The sequence below is a fragment of the Corvus brachyrhynchos genome, unplaced genomic scaffold (genome assembly GCF_000691975.1).
Source record: "Corvus brachyrhynchos isolate BGI_N302 unplaced genomic scaffold, ASM69197v1 scaffold115, whole genome shotgun sequence".
NCBI lineage: Eukaryota > Metazoa > Chordata > Aves > Passeriformes > Corvidae > Corvus > Corvus brachyrhynchos.
The window spans coordinates 1931454-1955756 of NW_008239553.1; the positions used below are offsets into that span (position 1 = coordinate 1931454).

Consider the following 24303-nt stretch of genomic DNA (forward strand, 5'->3'; position numbering starts at 1 on the left):
AACACACAACATACTGGTTAGATAGTTGAAAACTAAAATTAACATATTTACAATGAGCTGGCTGCATACAGGACTCTGAATGTTATTAAAACTGGGTACTCCATAAGAGACAGATAAAGTAGTTAGTAAGCTGTGGAACCCAATCAGTTGAACGGTCAAAAAGAAAGAAACCCAGATACAAATGAAAACCAGAAAGGAGAACAAAATTTTAAAACACAGTCTAATTTTCTACTATGGCTCAACACACAGAAACCAATTAAATTAATTTAAAGCACAGCTACACATACTGTATACACCATTTCACTGAAATTACGTGTTGATAGCTACATTATCTACACTAAGTGCAGAGAGGCACTGGACATCATGCTTCAACAAAATGTCAAAACTGGTATCAATAAGGTTTTACAGCTATTAGTAACTCAGCACTATTCTACCTGTGATTCCTATTAAGTTAATACCTGTTACATCTGATTTAAAATACAATATAGATTAAAATACAAGGGTATATCAACACACTTCCTACATATATATCTACTAGAAACTTAGGCTCCAAAACCTCAGCAGAATAACATGGCCCCACAGATTTCTGAATAGTTGAAGAGATACCCAGTATCAGTCACACTGGGACAGGAGTCCTTCCTATTCAATGTTTTCTTTGTTTTGAATTACAGTCAAAGAGCTAGTAGGCCACAGAAGATTTTTTCTGTTTGTTATATAGTTGTTATGAATATTTATATTAATTTGCTTTTATTCCTCTAAAAACAGTTCCTTATTAATTAAGCTGAAATTATTATAGCCATGGCCTTAATGCCAACAGGTATTTGCCTAATGGGAAGAGATGACCAAAATGAGAAGTAACTGTCATTTGGGTCCAAAAATATAGTGGTTATTCTCTTTAAAACACATAAGAAAACAGGAGGTATTTGTATGGATGCTACCCAATTACATTGGTCCCATGGTGGTTCTGTTGGTCCTTTTTCAAGAAGGCAAAATTAGGTGGCAAAATCCTGAACTTTTTCCACAGGCTGAACTCACACACACTGTATTGTAGCAAGATGGATGGGGTACCTGACTACACGTTTTTTGCCTACCCAGATATGTTTTCTGTAAACTGCATTCTGAGCCAGTCTATTATACATTAACAGGTCCTAAGGAAGAACTGCAGGATTTGGCAAAGGTAACATCAGGAAAAATTATAAAAGTGAGGGACGATTGCCCAAGACAGTCAATCTAGAAGATTGCTCAGATTATTATTGTTCCATGATGAACTGCAGCATTTAAGGACATCTTGAAATTCCTATTTGCTTCTTGCATTTTGTGCTTTGTCTATAATTCATTACCAAACATAACACAAAAATATTTCATTGATCCTAAATGTCATAAGAAAACTGGTTTTGTTCTAAGGTATAGGTCACCTTTAAAGGATTATTTCCCTACCTTATATGATCACATAGAAAACATTCTAAGAAAATATTTGTGTGTCTGTAAATTACAGATACTAGGTAATTTAATTCAGTCTACACTGTAGTTTCCAGAGAACAAGTACAAACCCCTAAAACCTGTATTATTCTTAACTAAATCAGTGTTGAGCACACAATATTTAACACTATAAATACATGTTCAGCTTTTTCTGATGTATTCTACAAGCAAGAGTTCATACCAGATCATAGGAAATAAGATATATTTAAGAAAGGAGCAGGATATATTGGACGGAAGTGTATGCAATTGTCTTTAAGTAGGAAGGACAACCTGTAGTACACAAGAACTCACAAGTCCATACAAAACACCAAAATGGAAATGATATAATCTACAGTACTGACTGCAAAATCAATATGCAAGCACACTTTGCATACAGTCTTTAAAAAACTGTAGAAAACAGAATGGAAAAGAATGATACAAAAATTCCAGCAGACAACACTATTTATGTACAAAGCAATATACAGGAACGAGACAATCCAGATTGTGTGATGCTGCCTATGACAGCTTCCCTTCGTGCAATGGTGTGTGCCACAGAGCATCATTAAAAACAGTTGCAGGGCTCCTGAATGTTGTGTAAAATAGCAGAAGGATTGAATGCTCTAGCATTGATCAGCACTGGCTCTGCAGCAGGATGGAGTTAGAAATGAGAGGGGATCAAAGGGTGGGTGAAGTGAGAAACCTCACAAGTCTTCTTGTCTCCCCAAACCTTGCATTAGCCTGTTGGCTATTTCCATCCTGGACTAGTAGAGAGCTACTCAGTGGCTCAGCCACGTGCTGTAGGCTTTTCTAATGTTTGGAGCCTGGCTTTTTTTATAAGACTGATTGTTGCAACTGCACAACCACCTTATCTGTTAGATTTGTATCAACCCGTTAGTGGGGAGTCACTGGGTTTCCCCTAAACAGGGGAAGATGTCTCTGGGATGGTGGGCACCTGTGAGGGACAGTTCCTCAGAGCCTTGTGCCAGGGAGGCCACTCAAAAGAGAAGTAAAAGAATTACCAGCACCTGGGCATCAGCAGCAGTTTGACTCATTCATAGCAGCAGATTTCCATTGAACATAAAGTATGACCAGGAAGAAAAAATGAGGGAGGCACCCATTGTAGAGCCTGTACCCAGGCACTGCTCCTGGGGGCTTTACCAGGAGTCCTGCCTCAAGTCTGTGCATTGTCTGGGGGGAGATACAGCCTTGGTGCCCATGAGGGAAGAAAGATTGATGGCTTTGGAAGGAATATGCACCAAATACATTGTTTCAGGAAAATCATGAGCAAGAACACAACATTTTCAAAAACACCATGGCAAAGCTGAACAATTCATTAACAGATTGACTGCCTTCTTTGACACTTCACTATTTTAAATCCTTTGTTCTTTTTAGTGCTTGAAACTACACTCTCTGAATCATTCTTTAGACAAAGGAAACTGGGTAAATATTTTCCCTTCAAAGTCACCAATATTGCTGGAGTGAAGAAAATAACTAATCTTTCCAAGAATGCTTTCTGCTGGGAACAGGAGCTTCTACATAGTGTTATATGGTGAATTATAGCTGAGGTGCTGTCCCAATGGACTATACACCTATCATAATGGCTAATATGAAAAATATCTTCATTGTGGCCTTAAAAGTCACAGTAATAAAATCATAATAGTCTTCAGGCTCATAACAGAGTAATATTACAGTACATTTTTATAAAGTGCCCTTATTTATCCTTCTGTAAATTAATTCAAATGCAGCAATAAAAAGAGCTGAATGGAAATTAAAGAGATGAGAAACAGTTATTCCTGTACATCTCCACAAAAGGATTCTTCTGAGCCCGGTGCTAAAGCTCAGAGTCTTTTTAAAGATAAAAAGAGAAGTGAATGTTAGAGGGGAGGTTTAACATTACCTATAGTTACGGGGATTTGTGCGACTGCTGCTGTGTTGCTACAACAAGGCTGAAATAACACAAGTGAAGGCAAGGAAGCAAAGGAAATCCAGGCAGTCACCAGAGCAAATTTGTTCACATGCTGATGCTTCAGTTTCTCAGATTAACAGTCTACTCGTCTGTGTGTCTACCACTGAAAAACTAATTACCCTAGGAGTGATGGAAAACAGATTAGAAATCTATATTACTCCTACTTTTAAAAGTGGCATAAGGTCTGGAATTCCATGTGCTTTGAGAAGGATATGGAGCTCAGCTGTATCTCAGAAAACGTGAGAAAAATCTGTAATGAGAGCGATCCTTATTTTTGTGCTGAGTTTTAAATTCAGTGCTGGACTTGCAGCACTGAAACAATTAGGTGTAAGAGAAGTATCTTGGCAGAAATCTTTTGGATGTGAGAATCAACTTCATTATAAATAGCAAAGACTATTGCCTAGGATGAGATTGTGAAATGTCTTATAACTTAACAGAGACAGGAAGGGACTTGACTTTTCCTGGAAGATTGTGACTCTCACAGATTCCAGTGGGACTTTCATGTCATCAAAGCATTGCAGGCACAGTTTTTACTATTGCAAACAGTTTTTCAAAGATATGCTGAGTTTCTCATCAATTCAAATGGAAAGAGCACATCTTGTAATAGTGACCAAGTGGCTTCTGCCCTACCTATTTGAAGAATCTTTGTGTGTAAGACCCACACACATTTCTTAAAAGGCTGGTGCAGCCATTGTCTTCCAAGAGAAGCAAGGGAGAAACAATTCAAGTGGCAAAGTCCTCCATCTCTCCTGCAGTTCTATCATAGAGTGTCCTTCACTTTCAGTGAACAGATACTACGAGAATGCTGACCCAGCTTCAGCAGCAAATGCATAAAGCAAATGTGTAAGCATGTGTGTCATTTAGTATGCAATGAACTGAGTCTTTGCCTGGTCTAGACTTCTCCATGTGCCAGTGTGCTGCCAGCAACCCAAAGGCCAAAGGGTATCACAGTTGCACAGACAAAGGTTGGGGGAACTGACAGAGCAGTAAATGAGATGATGCAGAAAACAATGACAGTATGGACTACACAGAAACCAAATGACTTTTCACTGAGCTATTCCTTTAACTTTACCACCCCAGCACTTCGAGCAGATACAAAAAATTTGCCAGATGCATATTAATGCATTGACACTCCTAGTGAAAGTAAAAGGAGGCTGGCCAGTAACCAGAACTGCCTGCTGAAACGTGAACCTTGGCTTAGCTGAAGTGGATGGTCCCTCGGTTATTTTCTGTTTATTTAGTTAAGTAGCAACACGGCCTCATGTGGAATGAGCAAATAGAGAAATGAAAGCCAAGAGTGAGTTATATTTTCCCACAGAAATGGAAAGCTTTTTGATGATTTAATACAGTGCTGCTCTGGAGTAACACTATATTAAATATTCAGTCAGGCTACAAGCAGAGGAATTCATGAAACCCAACATTTCTCCTTCTCCCACATCCACATTTAAATAGAGAAATACCATCATAATTATATTTTGAAAAATCCCTGAGTTACTGTATCTACAGAATTACCACTTTAAAATCACAGTCTGCTATTCTAATCCTATCAAAAGATCCAAATTTATTCTCCCATATGTGGGTGGGGTTTCTCTAGCACTGCATTCCTTCCTTCCCTAGTCTCCATCCAAAGAAGCACTCTTCAAAGGACATTACATCCCAAGTGGATAACTGTAAGCATATTCTAAGTATTTCTCAATATGTAATTTTGTGGAGCTGCCTAGTCACATGTTTCTGACATTCCTGTTTGTTTCCAACTGCTAAACAGTTTCAAATGACAGTTAAGAGTATATGGACCAGTTTTCTAAAGCTACTTTCAACACAAGCAATCAGTGTGCCTGCTCCCAAGAAACTGCTATGGTGAAGAGGATGAAAAATCATCTATTATTGGATGAGTTGTGCCATGAAACAGCTCAAGAACGCTGGATATAAATTGGGGTAAATGCTGTGTATTATTCTTGGATATAACTACCACTTGAGTGAGAGTGAATTTCACTTGATGAGAGCCAGCACCCTCAGAGTAAGGAACATTTTACAGTACCTACACACCATCCCAGGCACATTTCTGGCACATAACCCAGTGAATGCTACTTGGGAAGCAATAGCTAGATACAGGTTAACTCTGGATATGCTAATAGCAATGACTGAAGAAAAGAGAATACAACCTGTCTGCCACTTCTCTGAATAACCTACAATTCCATCCTTCACAAAAAAAGTAAAATAAAATCCTGAAGATACTTCAGGAGGCCTTTGGAAGAGGCCTCCCCCTCTAATGTTACAGGCCTACAGAATTCACAGTGGTTCAATATTTGTTAAATTATATAGGCCATTTTGCTTAGGATTTGCTTGGCCATAGCATTCAAGTGATGACAAAAATACAGTGGTAAGAAAAATATTCCATAATAAATGCTTAAATGAGGGATACTCTGACAATGGACTTGATCTTGCACATCATTGATCATGCAAGTAGCCTTGGCTGGCTCAGGTCCATGTGCAGTTTCAGAGATATTTATATGAATGCAGATGAACAAAAGCAGATTATATTTTTACTTTAACAGCTTCTACAGAGCCAAATAACACTCAACAGTTAAACACATTGTTCCTGTTTAAACCCATGACAGGTCTGAGCACAGACACTGAATGGCCTATTTCCATAAATGTTTGAACTCTGTTTCTTGCCATTTTTAACTTCAACATATGCTCATATTCTGATTAATTCTGAAAACTTCTGAGAATTCCCCTCAAAATTGCACAAAGCTTGTTCTGTGAGTAGAACCTTCCAAGGCCATGTGGCTCAGCTTTGCTATGGAACGTGGTAACGGTATAATGGTATTCACCAGTATCTTAAAATTGCTAAGTATTAACAAGAACCTTTAAAAAATTTCACAAGGTGATTATTCTCACTGCAATTTCTTCCGACAGGTTTAGTCAGATATAGCATGTTGACAAAACACCATCTCATTAATTCAGATGCCATGTGCTCAAAGAAACATTTCTTTGACATTAGGGAGTTATATACTTATTACTCTGCAAAAGAGAGAGAGAGATGTAAATTCAACGTACTGGCCTAAATCCTGAAATTCTGGTTTCATTTTCATTCAGTCCTAACCCTGGACAAATTCTCTTAACCTTATATGGAATTTGGTTTAGCAATGAATTCAGGATTTAGCCACTCTCTGAAACATGACATACTTGAAAGATGGCTTTCACTTCATAGCAAATGCTACTGATGATCACATTCAAAAATTCTGTAAGAGTAATAGATACAGAATTTGTTTGCAGTTCATTATCAAATACCCAATCAGGACATCCATAATCAATCTCAGTAGTACCTTACTTGAGTATCCCACCCACGTGAGAAATCCCTCTGACATCAGTGGAGAAGGGTAAAAAGTAAGGTACTACCTACTTTGATTAAAAACAGCACAACTGAGTCCATGGTTTTCTGTATTTTGCGCATCAGACATAGATTTAGTGAAGGAACTACCACCTCTGTAGTTATACTGCCTTGCATTGTATGGTGCATTGTGGTCACGAAGCAGCACAGCCCCAGCATAAAACAAAGGCTGCACCTGCCCTGGGACATCTGATAAAAACACACCCCATGCACATACAAATCTAAGGTCTTCTCTTGATGCTAAGCATTAGTTGTACTGATCTAACAAAATGTCTGGGATAATTTATTGACTTCTATGCATTAATCTTGCCCCTGGATACAAGGTCAGTTTAAAGTACAACTAGGCACGAAAGTACAGTGCTTGTTATTATCAAAACAAATAGAAATCTTTATGGATGTTTTCAAAAGGTATTTTAGCCATACAGTGATAAACAGATCGGGTATGCCACAAGAGTCACCAAAACACTTGAAGGCTTACGTGGTGTTATGTTCTCTTGTATCTGTGACCCTGAGTCCCTGTAGTGAACTGTACTGGCACTTTGATCTTCCCATTTTGCAGCATTTACATTCTCTGTGTCTTGAATGAAAGGGGAAGTGGGTGAGAGCACATTGCACTGCATGGAGGATTCTCCAGGTGCATCATCCAAACTGTAACACAGGGGAGACAGATGGCTGTGGATCATTGCTTGGCAAAGACACTACAATGACTTGATGAGATCTTTGCTAAGTTTCAGTTACAAAATTAAGCAGAAATGGTAGATGTTAAATAGAAAAAAAAAAAGGAGAAATCTTCTTTAATCATGGTATCTTCTGCCAGAAGATAGCTTCAGGACTTATTAAGGATGCAGCTAGGAATCTCTTCACTTATTTTTCACGTTTCCAAGGCTCTTCTTCAACAACATTGAAGTCTGCAGATTTGCCATTGGTTGCCAGTGTTACCTGCAAGTAATTATCATCAACAAACGACTTAAAGGCCAAGGCACTTTGACAAGAAAAGTAGTGAGTTTTATATGAAAGGTTATGATATTTGCAGGAATTACATACACTGTCACTTATTATATAAGTAAATATATTTATTCAGAATTCACAACACTCCCAAATAGTGACACTCCTGTTCATTTATTTATTTATTAAAATGACTAGAAAACATCAGTAGTAGAAAAATATTCCACATTTTCTTAACCTTCACTGCAGGTTTTTTTAAATAAATATGTCAGATTCTACTCCTTTCTATCCCTTGTAGATTTCTCTGGATTATTTCAAAAACAGACTATTTATTTTTTTAGTGTAGAAAATCATATTTTTTCAGTGGAATTCCTTAGCAAAGCTGCGTAACTGATGCAACAACATGAAAAATATGCAAGGCCAGAATAATCAGAGGTGTGTCTCTACACAAACTCACCTACAATTACACCACCTTTAAAGAAATGGGAGAAAAGACATGTTGTGAACGCATTGTTCATCATACCACTGTAACAATGTAGTGAAATATTTTGACTATAGTCCAATTAAAAATTCACAGTAATGCTAAACTGGTCGCACATGATGTACAACAGAACCTCACTCTTTCCTGTAAAGATACATGCTGGAATTTTTAGGTTTTAAGTATGGTAGAAGACCTGTAGAGATCTACCAACTCACAGTGAACAGCGTGTCGTATGTTCCATTCCAGAGATCAGTATAAATGAACCCGAGTTTCAAGAAAGGTATCTCCAGCCAAATTACTTTAAATAATCAAAAATCAAAAAAGGTAAAATGTCAATTTAACTTTACAAAAGTATTGTAGATCTTGATAATGTGAGAGTATCTTTCATTTAATTCTAAATGGATGGCTTACTTTTTCCTAACTTACCTTGTAAGTTAACATCTTCAGCTTCAATTGAAAACTTAAAGACAGAGCTGAAATTCCCCATGCTGGATAAACAGGATGCATGGAAGCATTGGGACATGGAAACATGACAAAATGCACTGATCTTTGAAACAAAGTCAAGCTTTTTCTTAGATAATTGGAAGGGGAAAACATGCAAGTACAGGAATGAACAGCTTATTCAGAAATGAAAATCACACAGAGTCATGTGAAATACGATAATAAAAAAATACAAAAATATCATGCAATAACAACCACTCTAACCCCATATAAAGGTAAACTACTTATTAATTATGTACAATGACCATGCAAAATTATAAACTACTAGTGTTATACATGGAATATATTACAGAAAGTAAATAGAAAGGGCATTCTGGTAGATCAGCTTTTCCATATCCTGACCAGAGTTGCAGTAAGCTTTTCAACCCACCAGTGCATTGGACAGGATGAAGAGATGTCTTTTTAAATTTAGCAGCTGTTTCGAAGCCCCAGATCCTACACTCTGTTGCCTTTGCAAGTCTAACACTTGGGAGTTGTAGACCACTTCAACATGATCCAAATGCTTTGCAAGTGTCAGCATATATTCATAGCTCATCAGTTAGGTCCCAACAACACATCCTTTTGGCAGCTTGCAGACAGAAAAGAGAAGTGGGCTGCTCAAAGTCAGTCTTGTGCTCAATCCAGTAAAGCCTGGCTCTTTTCATGAGTTTCAAAGAGCAAACTGAGACTGTGAGCAGACCAAACCTAAAACAATTTAAAAGGACAAATATTTCTAGCTCATAAATCACTGGTCCCAAACTTGAATTAAAGGGTATGCTTAGGATGACATACAGCACCATTAATCCATGTTTTTGAGGCAAGCTATTGCCTCAGCTGAGGGAAATTATATGAGAAACGGAAGAGAAAAGGAAGTGCAGCAAGTATTGATTGCACCAACAGGCTACTACTTTCTAACTTGACTTGGATCTCTGTGCAAATCTCAGAGACGGGGAGCAGATAAAATCATCAGTATTCAGTTCCACAAACAGACTCTTAAACCTACTGAAATCAGCATTGTCTATTTAACTTAAAAACAGTGTTCAAAAAATTCCAAAAGAAGTTATCCAAAAAGTGTGTGTGCACATGCTTTCTATCTTTCTTTCCAGACAGTTTCTTTTTTTCTTCAAATTTTAATGTCTTGTGTCTTTCCCTTTTTTGAGAAATATAAATTAATGACAATTTTCGGTTTTATGTAAGCATATATTCTCTTTCCATTTCAGATCTTAGTTTTTAAATTTTTCTCATGGAAAAAGAGTGGGTCTGAAGAGAAATGAGAGAGCCATGTCAGAAAAAATGCATGATTTAAAAAAAAAAATCACTTTACTGAAACCTGGGAACATTCAGGGAAAAATTGAAGATAGGATGAAAGCTGTTTGGTTTTTTTTTTCTGAATTCAGTATTACATTTTCCCCTGAAAATCCAGGTTTGGCCTGCATTCTCAAGAAGTAAGCATTAGGAAAAAAAATAATTCTAAAGAATATTTCCAGCCAGGCTAGAGACAAGTGAAAATCGTAATATAGGACTTATATTTCCAATATAAATGGTGATCTGCTATTGGACTTAGTGCAGTCATTCACAGCTAGATACTGGCTCAGTTGTGGCAGCTGGAAGATATAAGAGAATCTGTCTGGATAAATGGCTAAGGTAAGCAGATTGGCAAACCCCACTGTCTCAAAGACAGTGTACAGCATCAGACTGGAGCATTAATAAATACAAAAAAAGGACTATGAAATTAGAAGTTCCACCTTGTTTCACTCTCTTTTCTCCTCCTTTTCAAAATCTCTCTCTGGATTTTAAACTGCCCCATCCCATTGGTGGGTTCTTAACGAACTTTTAACCACTAATCTCCTGAACTGTCTTCTCATTCAGCTGGTGGGGTTGCTCAAGCTCACTTCACTCTGATCTAGACGTTATTATTCGTATTAATATTGCATGTTAGTTACAGCAAGGGTTACAGAGGGAATACAGTGATTGTGCCTTAGTGCCTGGGGAAGGAACGCTGATGGAAGCGAAGCAGAAGCATGCTGTGTGAGTGCAGGAGCATTCTCATGCTAAAGCGCATTCAATGCGTCGACCTCTGAACAGCATATCATGAAGGCAGTCAGCAAGTGACAACACCTGCATCTGAACTGCAGCCATCCTTCATTTGGGTTGGCAATTAAGTTCTCTGTTGCCACAGAAAATTAAGTAAATGTCCATAGAAGGTGATGCCATATTCTCTGTGTCTTGGCATATTCCATAATACGCTGCATCTTGCCTTTTGATATGTAAACAAAGTACATGATTTTTTCCCATCAAATGACAAGTTTTAAGAAGAGTGCAAAAAAACATCTTTTGAACTGCTCAAACACATTCAAAATGTCTGGGGTTCATGGACCTTGTTGTCACATTGTTATTTGCAGAATGATTTGAAAAATACATGCAAGTTATAAAATAAGATAAAATAAAGCATGCAGTGCTATATACATGTCTCAATATCCATAAATGTGAAAGGTACCTTGCACTCATCTACCATGACTGAGTTGTGAGCTGCAAAAACACATTGGTTTGAGTTGTTTTCCCTATGATTTTTCATGTCGTCATAGATTGACTGAGTCTTGGTCATTTCAATGTCTTCATGCCCTTTGTGATGGGAATCAATGGTGTCAAGTTCTGCCTTGGAAAGGTGGTAGACAATGCCAGCACCAAAAGAATCCCCCACTACATTGACTGATGTTCTCATCCGGTCCCTACAAAAGAAGGAAAATGCAGAGGCTGAATGGTTTGAGAGGAAGAAAAAGTAGGGCATGGCAGCCCTGTTTCTGGTACAGTTAACTGCACTCATTTCAGGAAGCTTAAGGTATCTTTTGAACAGAGAGATGGGAGCTTTCAAGGGAAATGGGAGAAGTTGGCTTTCCCAAGGGACTTGTTCAGACAGGGAGGATGTTCAAACTGCCGGGTCCCAGCTGCTTATTCTCGTGGAGTTTGGCAAAGAACGTATGCTAGATCCCAGCCAAACTGCAGAGCCGTGCTTGACTGACATCCCCCAGTGCCGGCTTCTGGAGCTGGAGGTTTCAGTATCAGGGTGCCCAGCTCACACCACTGCCCTTTGTTTCATCTGAATTTATTGGAGCACTGAACTTAATGCAGCCAGAGAAAAGGATTTTGGATCTAATGAGCTGTTCTCATTTCTAGTATGAATTAACAGAAGACCTCTCCCTTTACTCTTAGTGAGCAAACTATGGGGAACAAAAATGCCTGAAATATCTCCATAATGCTTAGGCCATTGAAGCTCTTCTTCTGGCACCATCTTTACAGATGGCCATCTGTTGGTGTGGCAGCATGCCCACTCATACTACGTGTGCCAGAACTTGGCATATGAGCAATCCAAATATAGGTCATGGCCTACAAAATTATGAGCCTGTGACAGCATTTCACTAACGAGTGCCCCTCACTGTAGGAGGGTGCCAAGAGAGGCTAACATGCTTCATTACAAAAAAATATGTTTGTTGGCACTTTCTGGACAGGATGCCATTAAACAGACATGCCACCTTTCTCCTGTCTTGTCTTTAGGGTGGCTCTATCTGTCAACAGCGAAGTCACAGTTGTGGATTTTCCCTGAATTCAGAATTCTGCCCCACATCTGACCAAAATTCTGCAAAAATGGGAGCTGAGTCCTGCTATCTTCCCTGCTGCAGCACACATGTTGAAATCATTTACAGTCTCATTTGCCTCTTCATATCTGCACTAAATATAAAACTCCTAAAAACCTTCTGACCAAGGGTTGCAAATTAAACTGACTTAAAGCAATTGAGTCTAGCTTTGCCAAATAGGTCAGAGAAATGATTACACTGATTAATTCTCAGAAGTATATTCATGAAAATTCATTTAAACAAAATGGCCAGGTTTAATAGTGTGGACATTTGCCAAGTGACAAAAGCTAGCATGTAAGACCTCATTTCCCAAGACAGTGATTAATTTCAAAACAACCTTTCTAGTATTTCTAGTACTAGATTTGCGTGACATCTCCTTTTCCTGTAGAACACCAAGAAGAAAACATCTAAGTATATAAAATGTCAACTGATAAACATTCATTATTCATGCTTATTCATGACCATATACATTTTTGAGCCCTTTTTAACATCTTTGCTCTACACATCGGTAAATCTGCCTTTCTCAGCTGTGGAATTAGAATCCCATTCAAGTTTCTCCTCTCCCTCTCAGCATTATCAGGCTTACATATTTAAAGACTTTGTAGTGTAATATCTTTGCTGAAGCAGTTAATTTTCTCTTTTTGGCTTCAAAGGAATACCCAGAAGGGAAAAAAACCTCTACAGTAATTCCCCCGAGAAACAAACCAACAACCTATAGGAGGGAAACATCCTTCCAGTTCTGCTTCACACAAATTAAATGCTTTATACATTTCTCATCCAATGCCTGCGAAGACTATTTTAAACCTGGTCAGAGTGGTAGAATAGGAAAATAAGACTTTCTGGAGTGATTTTTAATTAAGACCATTAAATACACTGAACCTGGCAATACAACTCTACAAAAAGAACACATACTTAATTTTTTTGCATGACTGGTAGTAAATTTTGAAAGGATTCACTGATGCCAGATGACAGAGAGATAGTACAGGATGCCAAAAAAACAAGGTAGAGAGAATACATAAATATAATTGAGGCAGAATTCAAATTCTGAAAGGGTCATTTGAGGAGATGCTCCAGCTCATGCACACGTACTACTAGCTGAGAGATTCAGCAGTACAAACTGCACACTGATGCACAACATGGTACACTGTGCAAACCAAAGGAAGCCAGGAAGTTCCTCACAACAGAAAGGGCGAAGTCTCAGCTGTCAGGCATCAACAGCAAAGTGCCACTGACCTCTTTTGGGGCAAAAAATACCCTATGAAGAACACCCTATAAAAAACACCCTATGAAGAACAAAGACAATTGTACTTACTCTTTTGTTCAAATCAACCAACCAATTAATTCCAGGCAAGTGGGACAACGTAAACAACATAAATGTAGGAAAGTTGCAGTCTAGAGCCTGTTCATAACATCCAGACTTCAACTAGGTCTGAATATTCTGAATCTAGATCTGAGCCAAGGCACAGAGTCAGAACTGAAGCAATCTATTTCTGAGTTACTGAATGAAGGTTTAAGTACCGGATCAGCTGTCCAAGCTCATTTTCCCTAATTCCTCTCTCTTTGCTGCAAAATACCACTAATCTCGTACTACTGATATTTACTAAGCTTGCCAGCTCACATCTGGAGAGTACCCAGTTTGTGGCTCAAGCAAAATAAGCTCATTTTATTCCATCTGTTGGCATATAATTACTGTCCCATTAAATGTCACTGCTGTGTTGTCCTTGGTTTTAAACTGAGAAACTGTAAGAGTTGTGAAATCCTGGGAAACTTGCCTGGTGAAAGAGCTTACACTGGGTATGTATGCATGGGAGGTAGAAAGATTTAACAACCCAACAGATACTGGAGAGGCTTGAGAAAAAATTGATAAGGAAACCTTTCAGCTCCAGTCTGAAGGAGAGAGTGCCAAGTTTAAGGATTTGACATAAAGTCATCTTTGTGTTACACAATGACCAAATCATGCAAAAGTGGTTTGGGTAAGACCACAGTGTCAGGTGGTGGTAGTACTGTAAAATGAACTGATGTTCTGATACTTGCTTTCATCAAAAATATTGGAAAACTCAGAGTAAGACATTTTTTAAAATCATTTTTTATCTCAAATTTAAATGTTATTGAAGGGCTGTTCCAAGTATGTCTACACGGTTGGTTGCATTTACCCATGGGTTCCAGAAAAGTGGCTGGAATTGGGTCTTAAATATTTTATTAACTTTCTCTTCTACATTCTGTTAGAAATATTGCTTTATCATTATTTAATGATCTGAAGAATTGGGAGAAGGCAGTGTTTGTAAGTAAAGAAAATATGTTTTTATGACATTTCATTTCAGAAATTCTTCAGGTCTGGTTTGTGTGTGCAAAAGCGTGCTCAAAAGTTGGCTTGTGTGCCTTTTCTTAACATAGTAATGTCAGCAGCATCATTTTTCATAGCTGATTAGATCATTGTGGCTACCGTAACACAACCACCAGCAGATGGAAAATGAAGCTATTAGTTGTTGAACACAGATTAATAAGTACAACACTTTCACCAACAGACAGTGTCTTGACTTTGCAGCACCAGTGGCACGACACAGAGCTTTTCACCTCTTTTCTCATCTTTTTCCCTTTTTCAGTTCTGAATCACAGTTGCAGTTGCACTGCTAATTGTAGGCCAGGAGGATCCAAACCCAACCGTTTGGGCTGCAAGTTCTCTTGCCCTCCATTTATTTTGGAAAGACACCTTGAAATACTTCTTTCAGAATTGCTATCCTTCCTCTACATATATTCATCACTGCTACAGCTCCGCAGTACAGAAGTTTTCATTTCCTAAGCAAGGTTGGGTTAGCCAGTGGGAACAATGCTGCTGAAGCTGAGAATGAAATACAACACCCACTAGTGCATCAGAACTGCTGATAAACTTACAGCTCTGAGGCTTGCTGGTGTGGGAAGAGCTGCTCAGTCCACAGGAATATTTTAAAAATACATTTCCCTAAAAAAACCAAACAAACCACAGGCTCCTTTTGCACATCCTCCTACCAGCTGCAGAAACCTACCTATTTGCCTTACTTTGAGAGCCAAGAGAAACAGATACTTAAAATATATTTTTACATTTTTTTTCTCTCCTTCTTCCAGCTGCAGATTCCTATATCACTTTCCTGCTTTCAGCTATGACATTGTAAATATAATAAACCCACTGAATATCACATCATTCCCTATGCCAGCTGTACTTTGCCTGCTGTACCCTCTCATTTAACCATTCTGCATCATATCATGAAATTCAGTTATATATAACATTATATAAGTCAAGTTTTCCCTTTGCCTCCTCAAGCTGTAAATTCCTCTTTCATTTTTGCCTGAAGCAGAAATCAGAGCTGCATGTTAGCCTTTAAAATTCTTAGTGACAGATAGAGAACGCCAGTAGACCCAAAATATATGTCAGGATTGATTAAGTTCTTGACCTCTTCTCAATAAGCCAAAAGATAATGACAGAAAATTAAACTTCTATTTTATCTGCACATGCACATTCTCAACTCTGCTATTTCTTCTTGCATAATTTTGGTTGTGTATCTGGGACTGAAAGGTACCAGAAGCAGGCAGCCTAGGCTGCTAGAAAACACATAAATAGTACAGTTATATTTATGTCTCCCTTTCTGGGCACCACAGCTGGAAAAACAAAACCAAACATCTTTACTACTTAAAAGAATACTAGGGGAGAGAGAGCTGGCTGTTGACCAGAATACATCAGAACGTACTGTGCTGCAGCAGTACAGGACAATGTGAAAGTCTCTCTAGGGGCCAGTACAACTTAAGGGCTACTGAGTCTCTTTCAGCTGTGCACAGATGACAGAAAGATATCCAAGCTGTCAAATAACAGCAAAAGAAAGGATGTGGCTTGGCATACCCTCTGTCTGTATTTACAGCTTCTGTATTCAAGTACTGAAGACCAAATGCCTCAGAAAACAATCTGTGGGTTAGCTGTTTCTTGCTGGAGGACCTGCAGTGGCCTGGAGGTCATTGATCACAATGGAGGACTTTGATCACAAGTCCTTGGAAATGAAAGCCATTCTTTCCAGTTTGAGTGAGCTGTCAGTAAAATGAAAACTAGGGAATTACCGTCTTTATTTCAGTTTTCATTCTTATTTGTCTTTGGTCTTTGTCCTGCCCTAGAACAGACTCTTTTTAAAGGTATTTTACTTTCTTATGTACGAAAAGAAACTGACTTTCCCCCCCTACTAGTATAAAACATTTGATGCTACAAATCCCAAATCACCCTATAACTTGCTGGCAACATCCTGATGGAACTTGCATTTTCAGCGTTCATCCTTCATTTTAGACCAGAACTATAATAAACAGAAACATGAAAGCAAAGATTAGAAAACTGCTCTTGAATGATGGAAAGGCATCATTAAGAAGAAGATAATACAAAAGTGTGCGCTCACAAGTGTGCCAAGAAGACCCTTTGCTCATAGAAACTGACTTCAGTAGCTCTGTAACCGTAACAGCTGAGAAGCTGCTTTCAGTGTCTCCTACTTCACTAAGGGGGTAACAGCCCATTTCCTCCTTTGATTTATCTGTGGAGGAGAGACTCAAAGTTCTTTAAGACCAATGGCTGGAAAGCACTGTGGACAAACATTACTTCACTACTTTTTCTGCACCAAGCAGCAGAGTCAGCTCAACTTACAAAAGCCAATCAACAGCAACAAGCAAACTGATGTCCTGGGTAGGGAGACCCACTGCAGTCAGGATCAGCAGCATAGTGACGAGTCCCGCGCTGGGAATGCTGGCAGCTCCAACACTGGCAAGGGTGGCAGTCAAACTGCAAAAACAAAAATCAAATGGCAGTAGCAAGAAGAGGAACATACACTTTCCTTGCATACTCATGTGATCATTAGGAAGGTCACATTTTTAGTGTGTTTTTCCCATAAAACTAACAACCATAGGACAAATCAAGGTAAGCTCAGGTCATTATTTTGCACTCATGTGTTTCTCTAAAAATATTTACTGGGGTAGGCCAGATCTATGGGTTTGTTCCAAGAGTTGGAAGAGGGCTCTCTGTAAGCTAGTTATGACATTCAAATCTGTGTCGTTGTGTTCTCTGAACTCCACAGACGACACATCCAGGGTTTTGAATCCTGAGTTTTGACCATCCAGACATGCTAAAGTTTGGTGACTACAGGTTGAATTTTCAGGGCGATTCATTTCTGTTTATTTACATTACCTAAAGACTGAACTGTAAATTAAAGGCTGAGAGAAAGCAGTTATTATTAAATACAGGAGAATAAAAGTCTTGGTATCCAAAACTCGCAAAATACAAGCCAGTGGTGCACCAAGCCTGGATACAAATTACCCTAGATGAAAAAGCAAAATTGATCTGATTGTTTAATAAATCCAAACCTGTGTTTGTTTTTGCCTCTTATATTTTGATAAAGATCAGTAGAATGAATGTCTGAGCTTCAAAGGTTTGTAAAAATACAACACAGACCATAACAAATATCAACATCACTGGGCAGTCCTATAAAGAATGGAAAATAAATTTGTCAGAGAGCAAGTCAAGGGGAGAAAAACAGGGAAGAGAAGGAGGAGAAGGAGAAGCGGAAGAAGAGGGAGAGGAGGAGGGTAAATAAAAAGTAAAGTGGGTGAGAGGGACCAATCTGACTTTTATTTATGCCTCAACATATGTTATACATGAAGTGAAAAATTACTGTAGGGGCTGTACACATGCTGAAAGCCCTAACACATGCCACGTGTTAGGGAGGCAGAAAATGGAGGGAGGTTCTGTCTCTGGGGAGACTTCGCTTGACACAGAGAAAAATTCCATGACTGGGCTGTCTGGAAAAAAATGCCCAGGAAATCGGGCTGTGGGAGAGCCTTAGCAGATAAAAGCAGTGAACTACGCCACAGCCGGTGCCATTTTCTTTGGGTTTCTTGGAGGGAGCAGGGGCTCACCCCACAACTCGTACCCAACAAACCTGAAAGTGCTTCCAATACAGAAGTAGGGAGAAACAAACTATGCAGGAAATACTTGCCCATTAGCCCCAGAAGTCATCTATGAGGATGTTAGCCCGATTTAGAGCTGCCAGATGCTGGCTGGCTGGGTCTGACCCAGGCTGCAGTGTGTTTGTCAGGTGTCTGGGTTACAGTGCAACCTTGCTTACTAAACACCCAGATAGTTCCAGCAGGTGTGCAGGCAGGATGCTCTGCTCTGCTGTCAGGCTTTGCACGTGATGCCAGATCCTCAGGCACTTCCAGCCTAAACTGGTAAGGCATTCCTTCCAAGCTCTGTGAGGAAATGCTCCTGCCTACCTTCCCACAGCAGAACTTACAGACCTGGAGGGGAATGAAGCTAGCACTGTTCAGAACTAAACAGAACCTGGCTCAGCTACCATTTCCAAGATCATCCTCTCCCAAAGAATACAGGAAATCAGAGGAACTACATGAGCAGTATGAAGTAACTAGGACTGGTCAAAAGCTAATTAATGATGTTATGTCTGGGTCATTTGAATATTCTCAGTATCACAAAGTGCATGTACCAGACAAAACCTAATAATCTTTCCTTCATTTGTATTGTCACCTCAAGGGATAGTTCTTGTCATATTGCTGTAGCAAAAATGCATGAAGAGGAAAACCAGTGGTTTTACAAACAGACCAAAGTTGCTCCCTGCTTTGTAAATGTCAGTCAAAAAGCTGCATACGCCAGCCTTGAAATGGTGAGATCAGGAAGAGACAATTTGTCAATCCCTCAGAGGAAGAGAAGATGAATAACTCAGGTTCAAGCCTAACAAATCTCCTGGACAACAGCAGATTCCTGATTTGAATTTCCCTGGTCTCAATTTAGTTTAATATGTGGCATGTCTGAAATGACTGTTTTCAGTTTTAGGAACAGATATGCATCATGCAGGTCTAGCATCCACCTTCATTAGAAGCAGCCCTGAACCATTTACAAACTTGGCTTTACTATTTCAGGAGTCAGGACAGGAAGTAAATGAATGGAAAATGTGGAACTAGTATAGCTGGGCAAGAAACATAGAATTAGACATCCCTTTGCAGGAGTTTCTTTAGTGTTAAAAAGGTTTAATAAAAGAAAACTGTGTGGGTGAAAACTACAGGAAGAAGACAAACTTGGCAGCCTTCACGTGTGGTTTCCATTTTAACTATTCAAAATGTTAGACCTGCTGTCTACATCAAGTTAAAGCTCCCTTACAGTAAACAGTCTTCAATCACTCTTATCCTTTTTTAATGGGTACTTTCTTTTGTCCTTACAGATGCTCAGCTTTGTTCTGGGTAAGACAATTTGATATTAAAAGACTACAGTTAATATTTGCTGGGTTAGAGATAAAAGGTCTGGGAGTATCCAGACCATGCTACAGACAATCTCACCCTCAGTTCATTACGTTTTTCCTGTTCACCAAAGTCAAAGAAAAAGTACAGGCAAACATAAACACATAGACAGGTTTTTTAGGCACACTTTTTTCTTCTAGTGTATATAAACAGATATATTCTAGAAAGTTAATGCCCCATATATGACTTGTAGCATACCCCTAAAGTAAAAAAAACCCAAAACATTTCACTGGACAGAGAATGCTTTATATTACAATTGACATTGTTTTCTGTGCTGGTTTTGGCTGGAGTAGAGTTAATTTCCTTCACTGTGACTGGTATGGGGCTGTGTTTTGGATCTGTGCTGAACACAGGGTTGATAATACAGAGATGTTTTTGTTATTGCTGAGCAGGGCTCACACAGAGCCAAGGCCTTTTCTGCTTCTTGTACAGCCCCAGTGGTGAGGGGGCTGGGGGTGCACGGGAGGTTGGGAGAGATGCAGCTGGGACAGGTGACCCCAACTGACCAAAGGGATAAGCCAGACCACGTGACATCGTACGCCATCAGTGTATAAAGTGGGAGGAAGAAGGAGAAAAGGGGAGTTTGGAGTGATGTCGTTTGTCTTCCCAAGTGACCGTCACGCATGGCGGGGACCTGCTCTCCTGGGGATGGCTGCGCACCCCGTGGGAGGCAGTGAATTAACTCGTTTTGCTTTCCTTGTGTGCACTGTTTCTGCTTTCCCTGTTGAACTACTGCTATCTCAATCTGTGAGTTTTCTTTTATTCTTGTGATTCTCTCCCTGATCCTGCTGGTGGGGGAGTGAGCGAGTGGCTGTTTGGGTCTGGGGTTTGGTGTCCACATGAGGTTAAACCATGACAGTTGTCAACTGCAGAAGTGTAAAACACCACCAGCATGCACTAAGGCTGCAAATGATAGAAAACATCACCAGAGAACCAGGACCTATATATAAAACGTTCATTTGTATAGCATTATTAGAAATCCACGGATTTCATAGTGAATCCAACTGAGACAACTCAGCTACTGAGAAGACATCCAACCCCAAGCATTCACATTTTACAGTCTGTAGAAACAAAGGAGTCTTTTGAACTGACCTCACAGTAACTATCTGGCCTCCATCCAGGTCAATCCCATTCATCTGTGCTATGAAGATGGCAGCCACAGCTTCATAAAGGGCAGTTCCATCCATGTTAATAGTTGCTCCAACAGGAAGAACAAACCTTGTTACACGCTTATCAATGCCAAGATTTTCTTCAAGACACCGGAATGTTACAGGCAATGTTCCAGCACTAGGGAGAGAAAGCAAAAAACATAAAGAAGACATAATTAAAATCAATACAACATATACATATAAGGGAGCAAAATCAGAAATTCTAATACCAGTTTCCATTTTCTACTTCCACTTCCTGCTGTGATTCAAGCCGTTTTTAGACGATTTTTAAATTAGGCCTACATTTAGCTGGAAGTGAGACTGAGGCCAAGACATGAACATGACTTGATGTAGGATGAAAGCTTGAGAGTGCCTGAATGAATTTTTCAGACTCATTGCTGAGGCCTTGCACCACAGCATTGCACATGATGCAAGAGACCCAGAGTCTGCTACAAGAGACTGTCAAACTGCCCCCCTCCCTGGGGGAAGTACTTGGGCATTCCCACCTGGCCTGAACGTGTAGTAATCCATTGGATTCTATGTTTTTGGGGGACCCTCACCACCAAGGTGACCTGATGGACAGCATCAATGGGATGCTGGTGGGATCCAGAGAGTGGTGATATTTTCTTTAATCTGTCACTCTCATCTCTCTTTCTGTCCTCTCACCTCTTTTCTATTTCTCTCTCTTTCTTCCCTTGTCTCTCTCTTTCATATTTACTGTTAAGTAAAATCCATACTATTGACTTTGGCATATAGTCTTGTTTACACCTTAATTTGGGCAGAGACATTTCTAGTAATTTTACGAACCAGACCGTAACACTGATACACAGACCTGTGAGTGTAGAGACAAATTTTAAATTTCTTTGATTGTGAATTTGCTCTAAATGGAGAAATTGGTATGGTGTTAAGGACTGAAAAAGCCAGACAAAAAAATACAACCCATGTTGTTCCTAGACACTGGAGGACAGGAAGAAAGGATGTGAAATACAGTAGGAGGATAGGAAAAGATGTAAAATATGGCTGGAAGATAACAGCTCTTTGCACAGACACACAATGCCTTGCTTTTGTGGGAATATTTGAGGTCATTGCATTCACTTGCTCAAAATAAAACACCTTCATCCAAAAATACTGCTGAAGTGGAAACTCAAACGCTTCAATGAACAAAAGCCTTAGGTAAATGGTCAGTTATTAAAATTCTTGGGAGACCAGATCTCCTATAATCCAACATTGTTTATCACAGAGCCACAAAATTACTGAGGTTGGAATGCATCTCTGGAGGTCACCCATCCTGACCACCTTGCCCAAGGCATGGGCAGCTAGGGCAGGTTTCCCACATTTCCCAGGACAGTGCCCAGACAGGTTTAGTGGATCTCCAGGGCTGGAGACTCCACAACTCCTCTGGGTGACCTGTGCCAGCATTCATGCACTGTCACAGTAAATCACAGCAAAAAGAGTTTTATTGTGTTGAGACGGTACTTCCTGTGTTTCAGTTTGTGCCCACTCCCTCTCTTCCTGTCACTGGGCACCACTGAAGATGGGCATTGCTTCATCTTCTTGGCACTGTCCCACCAGATATTTGTGCAGACCAGTAAGGTCCCCCAGAGACTCTCGTTCCTCAGACGAGAAGCTGTTCAGCAGAATGGTTTGGGCTGACCCACAGAGACAGATGAATTACAGTTCTTTCAAAGCATTCTTCAAATCAAGAATGCTCACTTTTCTGGTGGTCAGTTTTGAACTAGGCTTTTTTGTTTTCCCCTTTTTAATTAAAATGGAAGATTAAATTTTCTTCAGAAATAAAACAAATATTGAAGGAAAACACTTTAAAATATGGTATTTAACTGAAAAACACTTTCAACACAAGATCTACTGACTGCCCCACTGCAAAACACCGATTTCTGATTTTACTGAATTTATTGCTGAGAGCTGTGTTACTTACAGACTTTGCTGTGTCTGTTCTGTGCATTAGCAACAAGTCTAAAATGCTCACCTTTTCACTGAAGTCCCATTATTTTGCCAAAATGGATTAAAGTACAAACTGAGAGGTTTTTTCCTTTCTTTTGTGAAACCTAGCAATGTTTGTTTGGGTTTTTTTTTTTTCTTGAATGCAATGGGACTGGTCTTAACATGCTTTCAAAATAAATAATTATCACTTTTTCCTAGTTGAGGAAACGAACACAGAATTAACACAATTTGCATGAGTGATTTGGCAAACGGCAAATCCCAAATCTCTGCAGGTGGCTATACAACCTCTCTAGAAAATCCTGAAGGAATGTGGTATTTTGATTTATATAAACATGGCTGTATTAAAAATAGTTTTAATTCAGTGGTATAAAATGATTTTGCAGAGAAGGTCAGAACAGCAGATGTACTATGCCTAAACAGCAGCTAATAATCTGCTACAAAATAAAGTACACTGGTATTTCTCGGGTGTACCTGGAAGCTGTGCCTAGTGCTGTAATCCACGCCTGGAAAATCCCAGCAAGGAATGAAAATGGGCTTTTCCTTGTTATCACAAAGTAGAGCAGAGGCAGGAAGATCCCTCCATGGATGACAAGACCCACAATCACAGTGACCATGTACATGCCAAGTTGTCTAGCAACTACTTCTAAGTCCTTGATGGCAATGATTTTTCCACAGATGAGGCAAGCAATACCCAACGGGGAATACCTGGAGAAAGAAAACAAGCATAGGCAGAACTCGTCTTGGCAGTATACTCATAAAAACTGTGCTGAACAAAATATAGACTGCAGATGAGTAGGGAGCTCTCAGGCTCAACACTGAGGTGCACATCAAGAACTGATGGACATTCAAGGGATAGTTTTCACATCTATTTAAAAAATAACGGCCATCTCCAGCAAATTCCCCATCTACTTCATTTTCCATCCTATCAAATGGAATATGCTTTTCCTGAATAGTTTTTGATCCTGAAACAACATTGTACAAGGATATGATAATGTCACACAGGCTTGCATCATTATAAAGAGTCGTGTAGATTTGTTTGTAATACATAACTTTGACAACCCATTGTTTATCTGGGTTTCATGGGATTGAGTTATTTAATTCAGTTCAACTATTTGTTGAAATGAACTATTTATATCTTGAAGGCTGAAAATGTTTCCACAATGTTCTTTCAGTAATTCAGACAAATATTTTTTAATTTACGGATTCCTCATTAATTATAAGCTTTCGTTACTTAGAGTAGGGTTTTTGTCTCCTCAGTCATTAAAACAATACAAAGGAAACTGACTTTAAGGATAAAAGTGCTTCCTGGTTTTTGTTTGAATATCTCATGGTTTCTCAAGCAATGTGCCCAAGGCCTGGAAAGACTTCAATCACTTCAAATGCAAGGCCAGCTGTTATACCAGTTATCATAAAATGCCATGTTTCAATGAACTTGACAAAATACAGTTCTTATAGAGAGTTACATGGTGTCAGAGCCAGATGTCTGATTTGTTTTATGCTTGTGTAGCAGTGCCATGCTCCTGAGAGTC

General features: G+C 39.3%; 1 protein-coding gene across 2 annotated transcripts in view; it reads right to left on the reverse strand.

Moving 5' to 3' along the window:
- Positions 1 to 721: 721 nt before the first annotated feature.
- SLC1A2 (solute carrier family 1 member 2) overlaps positions 722 to 24303 on the reverse strand; it is an 87922-nt gene continuing 64340 nt past the window's right edge. Inside the window, exons 6-11 of one of the 2 annotated variants that reach the window (XM_017741866.1) lie at positions 23246 to 23479; positions 20757 to 20951; positions 17008 to 17142; positions 11222 to 11453; positions 8671 to 8732; positions 7695 to 7757 (exon numbers count right to left, since the gene is read on the reverse strand). In XM_017741866.1, the coding sequence (XP_017597355.1) occupies positions 8706 to 8732; positions 11222 to 11453; positions 17008 to 17142; positions 20757 to 20951; positions 23246 to 23479 (823 nt within the window). In that variant the 3' untranslated portion in view covers positions 7695 to 7757; positions 8671 to 8705. Of the gene's footprint in view, positions 7758 to 8670; positions 8733 to 11221; positions 11454 to 17007; positions 17143 to 20756; positions 20952 to 23245; positions 23480 to 24303 lie in introns of both variants that reach the window. The other variant, XM_017741865.1, reaches the window with a different exon arrangement.